General features: G+C 49.8%; 1 protein-coding gene across 1 annotated transcript in view; it reads right to left on the reverse strand.

Moving 5' to 3' along the window:
- The window catches only part of RGMA (repulsive guidance molecule BMP co-receptor a), a 44,726-nt gene extending 30,725 nt beyond the window's left edge, over positions 1-14,001 (reverse strand). The window contains exon 1 of the mRNA XM_059371632.1: positions 13,756-14,001. Coding sequence (XP_059227615.1) covers positions 13,756-13,769 — 14 coding nt within the window. The 5' untranslated portion in view covers positions 13,770-14,001. The remainder of the gene's footprint in view (positions 1-13,755) is intronic.
- Positions 14,002-14,017: the final 16 nt, after the last annotated feature.

Here is a 14,017-nt window from a genome sequence, read left to right on the forward strand (position 1 = left end):
TTATTTATTTATTTATTTATTTGACAGAGATCACAAGTAGGCAGAGAGGCAGAGAGAGAGAGAGAGAGAGGAGGAAGCAGGCTCCCTGCTGAACAGAGAGACCGATGCGGGGCTCGATCCCAGGACCCTGGTATCATGACCTGAGTGGAAGGCAGGGGCTTTAACCCACTGAGCCACCCAGGTGCCCCTCATCAGCGTTTTTAACGAGCTCTCCCAGGTGACGAAATTGTAGGGATTTGCTAGGTTGGTAAGTCACATCACACGTCATTGACCCTGGGTGCCTGCTAAGACTCAGGTTGAGTCTATCACTTTATCCTTTTAAAGTCAAGGCTGCTGAGACAGATAACTTAACAAGCACTTTCAATAAAGCGGTGACTGGTGTGTGACCTGAGCTGACCGATCAGAGTCTGTCCTGGGCTGTTGCTATGGGGGAGCCCCTTCCTGGTCTCTGATTCCAGAGGACGGGTCTGTAGGTAGCTATCTGATGGAGAGGCCGGTGGGTATGAGTGCTGGCAGGGGAAGCTGTGCTGGCAGAGTTGGCACACTGTTTTTACTAAAATTGCACTTTATCAGGCAAGCTTTTCTGGGGCTGATGGAGATTTTCAGGGCTCCCCACGCCATTCCAGCATGTGATTCTCCCTACACCTCCTCTGAGTTATAGGATTACCCGTTCCAGCTGTGGGAGCCAACAGATCTCGATACTTTGCTGAAACTGGTTTGATTGAGGATTCTCTCCCTCGTGCGCACAGACTCCTAACAGGGAGGGAGCAGATGGTCCAACATCAGTCCCAAGAAGTCCTTCCACCGGCCTCACAAGCACAAAGGTATGTTGTCAATGGCGTCTAACCCTTCATTCATTTACTGGTAACATTTCTTGAGCCTATTCTCATGCCCTCCACCCCCGACCTGTGAAAACATTTCAGCTGTGCCATATCTTAAGGAACTCAGTTGGTTCAACTGACAACTGAACGTGGGACCCAATCCTCTTTAACTGAACTCAAGGTTGACTTCAAGTTCCTCTTTCAAACTCCAAGGGCTCCTGTGGGGTCTGGTTGTCTCAGATTTGATGAACGAGACCTCCTTCACTCTCCCCATAACTGTGTTGAGAAGCCGGAGCTGGTGTATTACATAAAGAATCTGCAGATTATGACCTGCTCCATGGGGGGCACAGGACCCGCCCCGCCCCACCACGGGTCAGCAGGGGGTCCCCTCAGCATCCAGGCTCCCACTTTGGGCAAGTGAGACCCACAGGGCTGTTTCTGATTCAAGGTGCGTTTTCAATAACCCACATCAAGGAATTAGAGTCACAAGATTTATTACTAACAGGTCCCGGAAAGAGTGGGATTGCTGGGGTGTACAGGGAGGCAGGCGAGGGGCAGCCCTCCATCCCAGGTTCAGAGAGAGCCGGGAACAGAGAGCAGGGTAGCAAGCACCCACTCCTTACAGGGTGGTGGGGGTGGAGGTCACTCCCTTTTCTTGGGCTGAACTCTAAGGGTTAATTCAAAAGGTACCCTGGAAAAAGCGAAGCAGGGAACCCTAAATTTGAGTCCTGACCTTAATGTCCAGGGTGTGAGTAGGGTTCTCCTACTGTAAAATGCGTAAGCAGCAACTTGGAAAAATTAAGGTTGTTTTTCTCATCGTAGTAAAAATTTTTAAAAGATTTTCTTTATTTATTTGAGAGAGAGTGAGCCAGTATGGGCAATGGGGAGGGGCAGAGAGAAGGAGAAGAAAACTCCCCGCTGAACAGAGAGCCCAATGTGGGGCTCGATCCCAGGACCCTGGGATCATGACCTGCGCTGAAGGCAGACACTTAATGGACTGAACCACCCGGGCGCCCCTTCACCCCAGTAACTTTCAAGGCTTAATAGGCTTTGACCATATCATCTTTTTGGTTTCATTTTTCCACACTGAAGAACAAAGCAGTCCAGCTTCTCAGGCAAGTCTTTTATCTGGGTGGTGACTTTACTTACCTTTCTACAGTACTGAGATATTTTTCTCTGGTGGAAAGTCATAAAACCCCCAGGTATGGGTCTAGCCCAGGGAGAATCCTATTTTAGGCTTAGCTCCCAAAGCAGTTTCTGGAAGCATTCTGCACTTTCTGAGCATGTAGTCCTGCATGGCTGTTAGCAAACGAACATTTTGCAAACACCCCCAAGATCCCCTTCTGGGCTGTAAACAGGCTGGACAGAGTCCATTTTGTTATCGTTTGGATGCTGTGCTCCTAAATGCAGTAACTGAGGCTTCAATGTGTATTTTCTTACTAACTCATAAGTGTGGTCAGCCTCCGTCGGCAGGCCTGGAACCATCCGGGCACTCGCTCCTTCAGATGATCTATGGACACTGAAACTAAGTCTGGGAGCCCCAGTAATCCTTGGGGATCCCCACCGTTTATAATTCTCCATCCAGCAAAGTACCTGTTTATTCTATCTTTTGTTTCCTGTCTCTAAGGACAGTTCCAGTCTGTGGTGATTTCCCCGCACATTCTGGAGCAACGTACTATTGCGAGTGACCTCTGGGGTGGAACTTTCTCAGAAGGAATTCTGAACGTCTAAACATAATTCATCCCTGGGTTTCTCCCTCGTCTCCGGCCCTGTTTCTACCTCCTCCCAGAATGCTAATAGATTTCTCCGGTTTCATGTTCTCTTCTCAGAGAACTCAGAGGTGCTCTGCCCAGTTCATTGGGATTTCCAGATGTTCTTGGTGATATTACATCTTCGCATGTATTCCATGAAGTGGCTGTTAAGAGGGACCCTTCCTAGATGGGGGAGCTCCCTTTGTGGGCAGGGGGCCCAGGGTATACACCCTTGGGCGCAGGCCCAGTATGGAAGTCAGTGCCCATTCTGGCCATCGGGACATGGACACCATCTTTTTTTTTTTTTTTTTTTGTATGTTGCTTTTATTTTATTTTAATTTTTTTAATTTTTTAGGACACCATCTTTAATTACCCCTGCTTCCTTCCCTCTAGATGGTTGGAGGGTAGGAGGCCATAGAGTTTCCCTGCTGTTTGTTTCCATGATGATTGAGGAGAGGACCTCTCCCTGCTCCTCTTCTTCCAAACCATTTGTGAGTCTTGTTCTTATGCTGGCATGAAAGACCCCTTCCCTGTAGACTTCAGAAAGCCTCAGTATGCTCCCACTTTGGCCAATCTTGTCTTCTCAGCTCTTGCCATTGGCTTCCCTTGTCCTGTGTGCACACCCTTCCATGTGCTTCTGTGTCACCACGAGGGATGCTTATTTTTAGTAACCAAAATGTGGAGACTTTATTCCAATACTTTAACGGTGTTCTGAAACACAGGTTCCCCTGGCCTTCCAACAGCTCTCTTTAGAAACTGAAGAGGCATCTCACTTTTTCTCTGAATTCTTTCAGATGGATTTAAGACACGTCAGCAGATTTTATTTGCTCTTGGGCATGGCTTTAAACGGATGTGATCAGACCAGTCACATTGTTTGGCTCCCACAGAAGACACATTCTTCCTATTTATTTACTGTGCTTCTGTTTTACTCCTTCAACAAGCATTCACGGAGCACTGAGAACTCAGCTCTGAGTGGGGGGCTTTGGGGGTTCTCAGGATGGGGGCAGACGATCCCGGCCCCCTCCTGGCAGCCCAGGCAAGTTGTCAGATGTAGAGACAAATGATTTCCGCATCTCATGCTCAGTACTCTGGGGTGGGCGTTCATGTGTCTCGGGAGACCCGCATTTACTCCCCTTTGTCGTTACTGCAAATCAACTTCTGCAAAACTGGTGAGTCTCTCAGAGTTGAGGATGATGAGGAGTTTATTTTATTTTAAAGATTTTATTTATTTATTTGACAGAGATCACAAGTAGGCAGACAGGCAGGCAGACAGAGGGGAAGGGAAGCAGGCTCCCCGCTGAGCAGAAAGCCCAATGGGGGGCTCCATCCCAGGACCCTGGGATCATGACCTGAGCCGAAGGCAGAGGCTTTAACCCACTGAGCCATCCAGGTGCCCCTGATGAGGAGTTTATACCAGTAACTTCTTTAACAAACGGGACCACCGACGGTGAAGACTGGTGACATCTACATTCCCTTAGCCTCATGCTGTCTGGAACACCTTCCTTCCAATTTTCACCTGTTGGGACAATACTTCAGACTGCCCCTGGGTTAGCATTTCTGGTCGTGAATCTGCTTTCAGGAACAGAGGCTGGAGACTTTCCGAGCCTGGTGAGCCAACTAGGCGTGGGACATTGATATGGAGTGCCCCCTCCCCCATGATAGACATGGACATTTTCAGTGTGCCCAGAAGACATAAAAGGGATTTTGCAAAAAAAAGAAAATGCTGGAAGAACAATTTTTCTGGGCTTTCCTTGTCCTTCAGCCCAACATCAAGTTTATTAAAAAAAAAAAAAAAATGAAAGAATGATATTGGCACGTTAAAAAAAAAATCAACTTCCTGTCCAATGAAATTAGGTGACTCTCCCTGGAGGCAGTAACTCTTGGTTGTTTCATGTGCATCTTTCTAGATATTTCCATGGGCATATAAACACATATAGAAGAGCAACCAGTCTAGCTCCTTAGCTATCATTTCACCCAAAATGATTAGCCACCTTCTGACTGTTCCCTCCCAGTAGGTATTTCCCATTTTATTTTTCCTTTCAGTTAAACATTCTTGGAAACTCTTCCATCATGGAATGGGCTGAGCACTCAGAGAAGACCTGAGCTCACTAGCCAAAGGGGATTGCAGATGTATAGACAGACGGACTTCATCCTTTGCTCTCTCTGGACTCCCATTCCTGTTTAAAGATGCTTGTTCTGTCCTCTTTCATTTGGAAGCCGGACAGTTCACGGTTGCCCCCACTAACACCGTAGAATGTAGGAACCTTCCCGAGGTCACCCAGCTGGCTTGGTGGCAAAGCGGGGCACGGGTGACTCCTGGCTGTTCTGCCACCTCTGATGAGCTCCCCAACTCCTTCCCAGGCACGAGATGCCAGGTCTCCCCTGTGCCTCTACTGATCCTCCAAAAGGAGTGAGTGTTCCACCCCTCCCCCCCACCTACCCAGGCTGGGTTGGAGCCCTCCTGATCACATGCTAACACTTTCTGGGGTCACAGGCCCATGATATTTAGGAATGAGCACCCCCTTCCTCCTTTTCTCACCTCTCCTTCCTGACTTCTGAGTTTCACTGTAAACTCTTGGAGGTGCCAACGCTTTTTCTTTGGATGCTTCTCGCATCTCTCCCTGTGGAGATGAGATGACTATATGGAGATGTCAAACTAGTGTATAATTGAAGTTTTGTATATGAAAGTCTTCCCTCCCTCACTTTCCTCTTGACCCTCAGCACTGGGAGGCCAGCACACACCTACCGTCTGGTCTACAGCTTGCAAATTCTTCTGCCTATAGAGCCAGGATGAACAGGATAGGATTTGTGTAGTGCTTAGCTGTCAGCGTGGAGACAGACTTTCTAGACATTGCGGTGGATCTGGGGAAAGACAGAGACCTAGGATTTGGGGCAGCTCCGCCTCAAGCTAGGAGGCCCCTGAATGGTCTTTCCTGTCTCTAGATCGTCAGCTTTGTAGTCTGCAGAATCATGGTCTGGCCACCCCCTGAGGGGTCTGCCAGCTCCCTGCTCTAGCATCTCTAGGGACCCGGTGAACCGAGCTGGCTCTGTCAGTCATCAGCCTTGCCCACACCGGACTCCAAGGAGCCATTCTGGGGCCTCATCTGTAACATTTCTGGGCTCCCCAAGTAAAAATGTGGCCGAGCAAGGAGGAAATGGTGCTTGAAGAGCGACATTTTTATGTTTGAGTGTCACCATGAAATTCTTCAGCAGTAATCCCCAGCAATACCTGTATACCTGAAACCTCAAAAACACTTAGTAACCTCTTTTTTTCTTTCTTAAAGGTTTATTTTGTTTGAGAGCAAGCAAGCGAGCAAATGGGATAGGCACAGAGGGAGAAAGAACCTTAAGCAGACTCCTGACTGAGCACAGAGCCCCATGTGGGGCTTGATCCCACAACCCTGAGATCATGACCTAAGCCAGAACCAAGAGTCAGACGCTTAACTGACTGAGCCACCCAGGTGCCCCAATCACCTCCTGTTTTAAAGAAACGTTTGGGTACCCATACCAAGACACACCAGCTTCCTGTCATGGAGAACAGACCACCCAGTATTTACTTCTCCTCATTCCAGTAAGTACTGGGGAGAAGCAGCAGCTTGGAGCCATTTATCCACCAAACGGCAACTGTCTGAACGGACAGCGAGTCTGTCTCTCTCTCTCTCACTCTCAACCGGCAGAAGGCTGGGGGATTTGGATTAATGAACAATTTGGTGCCAAGCACAAATACCATAGACATTTAGCAATAGAAACAGATAACCAAGTTATTCATCAAATTCAAAACTGTTTAGAATGGCTAATGCAAAGCTGAAATAAAGATCGCTGGCTCATGGGAGGCGGGGGAAAAGAGCCAAAGCAGAAACGCGAGCAAATGTGTCCCTTAATGTGACAACCTCCTTCCCCGCACTGTTTTCTTCTTAACGTTTGTTGGAGGCTTCGCTTTGATACGAGAGAGACAACACAGCAGGCAGGCTGACAATGTGTGGTCTGAACACTGGTTCCTTAAATCTCAGTGATCTCATCTGTGAAGTGGGGATATGCTTTGCTCCCTCTGAGGGTTACTGGGGAGATTAGATGAACTAACACGATACAGACCACTGAGAACAGATGCTTGGCATAGAGTGAGTGTTGTTAGGTAGCTGACCATGTCAGTTTTATATCACGGACAAGAACCATTCTTTAGATTAGAATAAGAGTCTCAATTGTGCACCCGATTCTGCCTCTGTCTGTGTGGAAACAGGGGGGACTTCTGCAGAATTCCCCGAGGATGCGTGGACATCCTTGATTACTGGGTGGGTTCTAAGTGCACTGCTGGTAACATTCAAGTTCTGTTGAGCGACCACAATACAGCAGAGTTTCCCACGTAACTATTGAGTGGTCCCAACTGTGTCGTGGAAGCAGCCGCCTTCGTTTCATGAGTGAGGACACAGACACACTGGGAGATTAAGTGACTTGTCCAAGGTCACTAAGAAGATCAGAGCAGGGAGAGCCCCAGACCCTGGCCAAGGGATGCCAAGTTCAGTGTTCCCCACCCCAAAGTACAGCTGCTTCCCAGCTTTTTCAACTGGGGTTTACTTTCTTTCCTGTTCGTCCAATAATACACTCCATTTGTATAATAGTGGGTTACGTGTTAGAAATGAGAATATGGGGGTGGGGGTGCCTGGCTGACTCCGCTGGTAGAGCCTGTGTCTCTTGATCTACGGGCTGTGAGTTCAAGCCCCACACTGGAGTGGAGCCTACCTTAAAAAACAAAACAAAACAAAAAGAATGCAAGAAATGAGAATATGTTTAGAGATATGCTGCTTTCTGGAAATAAATTAAAAATCTTAAAATATTTTAAGAAAAGAACAACTTCCCTGAACGATCTACCCCAGCCCTTTAAAGACTTAGGAAGTTGAAATAGTTACAGAACTCCTTTCCTTTCTTTGGGATACTAAATGGTATTTTTAGGTCAAGTTTTCACAGAGTGTTTACTTGGATGCAGCCTGTGACTGACAAGGTAAATATGACACAACAAGATGTTTAGTAGACCTATCTAGACTATCAATCAAGCCATCCACACCTTGTCTCAAATTCTAAGCTGGTGGGATTCTGCCCCGACAGGCTGGTCAATGACCCGGAAAGGGAAGGCTTGGGTGCCATCTTGGCTTGGGTTTCCTTTGTCCTTGTTGACTCTTGGCCAAGGCTCGGGGGGCTACATTCTAACTAGGCCTGTGGAGGTCTGTGGAATCTGCCAAAAGCATCCATTTGCTCATAAAGAAATCAGACACTTGGGAGTTTAGGGATCTCAGCAGAGAAAAATAAAAGCAAGCTAAAACCCTCACAGTGGGGAAAACGGTGGCATCTGGCTTTTCCTTACCATATTCTCTTGAGATACTTAAAGATACAAAGCCCACCATGCTTCCAGATAGGAAGGGAAGCATTCTGAAATCAGCATTCTGAAAGGTGAATATCAGACTGTTTTAGCTGCACCAAAGGGTGTGAGACAACATAAACGAATGTCCCACGAATCCCTTGTTCTGGTGCAAAATGAGCTGCCCACCTTAGCAGGGAGGGGTTCTTAGCAGGTGTGGACCTTTGAGGGGGTGCCGTCGTGAACCTCACAGTGTCTCCAGGTGAGCTTGGTCTCTAAGCCCTACATTTCTCATTGCTTTGCCTCTCTTGCATAAATGGAAACCCGTCTGAGAAAATGCAATGGTGTTACAAAATCTATTATTTATACTCTAGCTCTTTCTATACCGGATATTAAATTAAATGGAAACGAAAGTGTATTATACACCCAGATTTCCAAACAAACATGAATTCTTACTGTTTCCAAAGTACCAGTTGTTTTGAGGAAACCCTGCCGTGTTTATGATTATGAGAATGAGGTACGCATTTCCATGTGCTCTTCTGTTACAAAATCTGTCAAATTAAGTGGAGCCCTGGGTGCTGGGTGGCAAGCCACAGTTCAAGGGCGGACCACAGGAGAAACTGAAATGGAGACATTTATAAGTCACAGATCCTAGAGGATGAGCAGGGCACACCTGGAGGGGGCAGTGGAGGGGGCAGAGAGAGACAGGACTAGGGCTCAAGCCTTTATTAGGGTGCATGGGTCCAGCGTTGGAGGGTTTCTGTGCTAAAGCTAGATTGGTCCATTCAAACCAAAGGAGTGGGCTTTGGTGAACCCCAGGGGGGTCTTTTTCCAAGGGGTGCATCAAGGACAGCTCTGGGAGGTGGGGGAGACTGTTCATCACAAAAGCCATTGGGGAAAGTTATTAGAACTTCCATCTGCTTGGGACTGGTAGCTGCTGTCCAGGGCATGCATTTACATGGGGGACAGGGGTGGGGGGAGGCTATGACCAGTCTAAGACCTCCCCCTCCACACACACATACAAGCAATGTGGCCAAATGAAACGTTTGCCAAGGCAGCAGCACCACAGAGTGGCTTCAACTCCCAGCGGTCCGAGGGATGTATTATGATAGCGGTCTGTTCTCCAGGATGCCAGGGTCAGAAGCTGAAAATGCACCCTGGCAGTGAATTTTCAAGTCACTTTTGCCCAGCAGACGTTTTTTCTGAGCTCCCCCTGGCAGCGGGTAACCAGCAACATCTTATGGTTGCAGAAGAGGATCAGATTTTGAGAGAAGGGAGGAAACTTTGTGGCAGCACCTGGAACAATGAGGTAGCCTGGTGTTTAATATTTTATTTATTCATTTGACAGAGAGAGAGAGAGAGATCACAAGTAGGCAGAAAGGCAGGCAGAGAGAGAGGAAGGAAGCAGGTTCCCCGCCGAGCGGAGAGCCTGATTCGGGGCTCGATCCCAGGACCCTGAGACCATGACCCGAGCCGAAGGCAGAGGCTTTAACCCACTGAGCCACCCAGGTGCCCCGGTAGCCTGGTTTTTAAAGAGCTAAAGCTGGGAAGAGACACAGCAGGGCACAGATGAGGGAAACGCATACAAGACTACCAGGAGACCGAACTCTGAAGCTGAGTGTCTGCGCTGTGGCCACCAGGGCTGATGACACAAATGTTTAGGAGGCCAGAGGGGTGACTCTTGGTGTGCTTTAGGGTGTTTCCCCCTAAGCGCCTTTCAGAGACATCAATCAAGAGAAAAGTCTTCAACATCCTAAAGAGGACGAAAACTGTGTGCGTCCGTCTTCAGAAGATCAGTGTATGAAGAATAAAGGGATGATACCAAGGCTCTTCTTGGGGACTTGGCCAGAATATCTCTGCTCCCAAGGGCAGAAGAGCTGAGCATTATCAGGACCCAGGACAAACAGTTGCGGTCAGCCAGGAAAGCTGCTGTGGAGACCTTGAGAAGGAGAGTCCCCGGAGATGGAAAAATAAAACATAAGTAACAGCCATGAGGGATGGTAAGCACTAAACAGGGCCTCAAAGATACAGATCAGTAAGTTTGTACTCACATCTGCTAATCTCTGCTCTGCCCTGTGGAGGCCGCAGAACCTATAGGAACTGGCCTTGATCCATCAGATAGCTGACAGATTCTTTTGTTTTTAAGTTATCAAGGGCCAGATTTTTCAGACTCTGGCAAATTTAGTATCTTTTTTTTTTTTTTTTTTTACAGCGAGAGAGGGAACACAAGCAGGGGGAGTGGGAGAGGGAGGAGAAGGCCTCCCGCTGAGCAGGGAGCCCAGTGTGGCTCGATCCCAGGACCCTGGGATCATGACCCGAGCTGAGGCAGAAGCTTAACAACTGAGTCACCCAGGTGCCCCAAATCTAGTATCTTGATTCCATAAAGTTCCTCATCTCGTAGTGTTACTTTAAACAAACAACTGAAAAACCAGAAGTAAACTCAGCCGGTAGCTTTGTTATTTTTTCCTGCATCAACGGTGTTTGCTACACTTTAATTCTTCACTTTAGTAATCTGGATATAATAATGTTATAAGTCAAGTTAGTACAAAGGGCATTTTTATATTCATCAAGTAACAGTGCCTTGAAATTTTTAAAATGAGACTACACGAGATATTTGCATTTACTTTGTTACAAAATTGCTGCCCAAGTTTCAAAATGTCTTCTTACTGCCCTTAGAATTAGAAAAATTTCACCTGTCAGCACGCATTCTTGCCTCCTGACCCCTATGATCTAATAGGATGCTGCATTTTCTATTCCTAGGGTCACACCTGGCTGAGAAACTGGGCATCTTTTTAAAAGATGTTTATTTGTCACCAAGGAAACGGACTTCTGCCTGACCTTGGATGCACACACACTTGGGTAAGTGTAGTCCTTAGGTTTTCCACGGCCCTGTTCATTGCTCCTTCGTAGATCTGTTGGTCTGAAAGGAAGGGAGGCTGACACGGGACTTATCATTCGGTCAAAATAAGAAAAACGGGAGTGTGTCCTTTGAATGGGGCTGGATACCAGACAGGTGGGAGAGCCTGGAGCCTCCCATTTTCAGGGTACATTTATGTCAAGTCTGTCGCATGAATAAACAATGGATGTTGTTTGAAAAGCAAAGCCATTGTCCTTGAAGAGCCACAGAAACACGGAATGGCTAGAAGTTATTTGAACTTCGGGATGTTGTAAGTCAAGTTAAAGAACAGGGGTCTTTCTGGAGGGGTGCCTTTCCATTTCACAGAACCAATGGATTCAAACGAGCCTGCGCTGGTTTCTGATAATTCCAGTTTGCTGATGCTCTGTTTCACTTGGGTTTATCCCCGTCTCTTTGCCTGGATGGCAGACTTCTCAAGAGATCGGTAATCAGACCTCCTAAGGCGTGACTGAATTTGGGGGCCGGGCTTGGTAGAAGCCAGTGCTTGGATATAATTCACTTGGTAGCACTGTTGAAAGTGAAAGGGCACCTTCAACTCGCAGAACCTGGGCTCTACCCGTCTGGACCTCAGTTTCTTTAGGGAAATGGAAATGCCAGCCCCTGTTCTGGTGAGCATCAGTACAATGATGGCTTGAAAAACTTCCTGTCCCAATGTCAGGGATGCTCAGTACCTGTTCATTTTATTATGCATCTCATCTAAGAATTCCTGTATTTGGCCCCACGTGGGGTGGCCGAAGGGCCAAGTCAAAGGTCCTATAGGACCTGTAAGACCTCCTATCATAATAGGAGCCCCTCCTGGCTCTGTTCTGCGTTACCATGCACACTAAGGGAACAGCAGTCATGCCTTGCAAGGGGTTTCTTAGCAAAGGTCAGAGAAGCCCTCCTTGAATAAGAGGCCAGGTTACCGTAAGACCCTTTTGGTCACAAAGCTAGTTATTAAATAAACACCTGCAAAGGGAGAGACAGCATGGGGGGGCAGATATGCACCCCCCCCCCCCCACCATTCCACATGTCTATTTGGAATATAAGCACCTGTCTGTCACCTGGGAAAGAAAAGGTAAGAGCAGGGCTATTGCGAAAAGGGATCTGGGACCTTCCTCCCCAGCACCACAGGAAAGAGGATTTCAACAGGGCAAGGGTCTTCACCACCATGCTGCTCTTCAAGGAACCAAGGTATCCTTTAGAACAGGGAGAGCTCAGCTCATTGCTAATATCATCCGGCCTGGAAGGTGGCAGCAAAAACCAGCCACAGAGAATGTGGAGCCCGCCTGGTGTGTGGGTGCCCCACCCAGAGCCTTTGTCCGCGGGGCTTGTCACCTAGCAAAGTCAGCCCAGTGGTTCACTGGAGACCATATCCCTTATAAAGGGGGCTTGCTTCTCACCTTCTGTGGCAGTGGAACATCAGGATACCCTTTGAGTTGTGTTTTTTAAAATGCCATTTTTGGTATGCTATCCCTTCCCTGCACAGATCGCCAGGAGGCCCTTTCCCACTGTCCTTCAGTTGCCCTTCCCGCCAATTTCTTTCCTAGGGGTCATGGTTCAAGATCCGCCCCCAAATCTCCCTTTATGATGCACTGGAGAAGACAGCAAAGTCCGTACATCTTGTCTTTTTTTTTTTTTTTTTTTCTTCTCTTCCCCTTTCTTCTGAAATAGATGCCCCTTAGTGGCAGGCAACGTTTTGTATTTTTGCGGGCGGACCCTCCAGCCAGATGGGAGGTGACAGATCTCCTCGAGGTGACAGCCTGCCTCGCAGGACAACCTGTAATTCTGTCCCTTGAGCTTGGCTTGCTTGGCTTGCTGAGCTGGGGGTCAGGGAGGCTCTCGCTCAACCCGACTCTAGATCCGCGCGTAACTGCTCTTCCCGGGAGGGCTCCTCTGGCCTCCCGGCCTGGCGCTGGAGTCTCCTAGTTTTGAGAACACCCAACTTCATCGCCTAGAAGGAATGCGCAGCTGGCCAGCTCCGCTAGGTGGCGCGATTTCCCCTGCTCCGCCCGCCAGACGCCCGACTTAGAAAAGAAATACAATCCAACGCCTCCCGAAACCGCACCACATAATAGCGACTCGCAGGCTCCCATTAAAAATCTCAATCTGGGGGAATTGATTCTGCCTCCGAGCAAATCTAATGCAATTACACTAACAGGATGCAATCTGGAATTGCAACCGAGCGTCCCTTACCCACCCGCGTCGGCCCTCCCCCTAAATACACCTGTACCCCTGCTTCAGCTAGTTCCCTGGCCTGAGCCACCGCTCGAGCCGGGCGCGGAACAGTCTCTGTGCCCGCCCGCCGGGCCCACCCGCCCACTTGGGAACGCCGGGGCCACGCGGGAGTCCGACCCCTCAGCGCTGAACCCAAGCCCCGCACCTTCCTGCGCGCTGCAGCTCCCAGTGTCACGGACCTGTCGGACCCGAGCCCAGACGGTGCAGCACCGACGCGCCCGGGGGCAGGCGCATGCATGTTCCGCGTCCCTGCAGCTGGCCTAGGCAGCCAGGCGCGGAGCAGAAGTGGGGAGCCCGGCAGGGATTCGCGGCGGGACAGCCCTCTGTCCGGCTCCGTCCAGGCTGCGCCGGCCGGGCGGTGCGGCTACCCGGTGAGGAGGTGACCGCGAGGGAGAGAGGGAGCTCCCAGCCCGCACACAGTGGAAGAGACGCTCGCCGGGTCTGTCCAAGCACGCGCGCTGCCGGCGGCCCGGGGAGAGCATTTTAGCGGAAAAAAGAGCAAATGCTAAACCACAAAAACTTTACCGCTGCCAAGACTAAAGCGATCGAGGCGCAGCAAAGCTCCAAATCTGGGCAAGACTGAAGCTAGATGAGACGCGGGGCCGGGGAGGACCAGAGCAGTGCCGTGGCCCCCGCAATTGCGGGAGGCTCCTCGGGGATGTCAGAGCCGGGTCCGCCCCGCTCCCGGCCCGCGCTTACCTTGGCGGCTGCATGAGCCCCTGCGGCCCGCGGGGGGTGGCGCTGGCGGGGCTGCGGGCGAAGAGCAGGGTGCCGGGGCGCTGCTCGTCGGCCCCGGGGCAAGGTGGGAGGGGCTCGGCAGGCGCTGGTCCCCGCCGCCCCGGCCGGCTCAGCAGCGGCCCGGGGCACGCCGCCTGCTCCCGGGCTGCATGCCTGCGAGCGCCTGGAGGGGCCGGCCCGGGAGCCAACGGCTAGTGCTTCCCCAGCCCAGCGGCTCGGGCAG

The sequence above is a fragment of the Mustela nigripes genome, chromosome 13 (assembly GCF_022355385.1).
Source record: "Mustela nigripes isolate SB6536 chromosome 13, MUSNIG.SB6536, whole genome shotgun sequence".
Lineage (NCBI taxonomy): Eukaryota > Metazoa > Chordata > Mammalia > Carnivora > Mustelidae > Mustela > Mustela nigripes.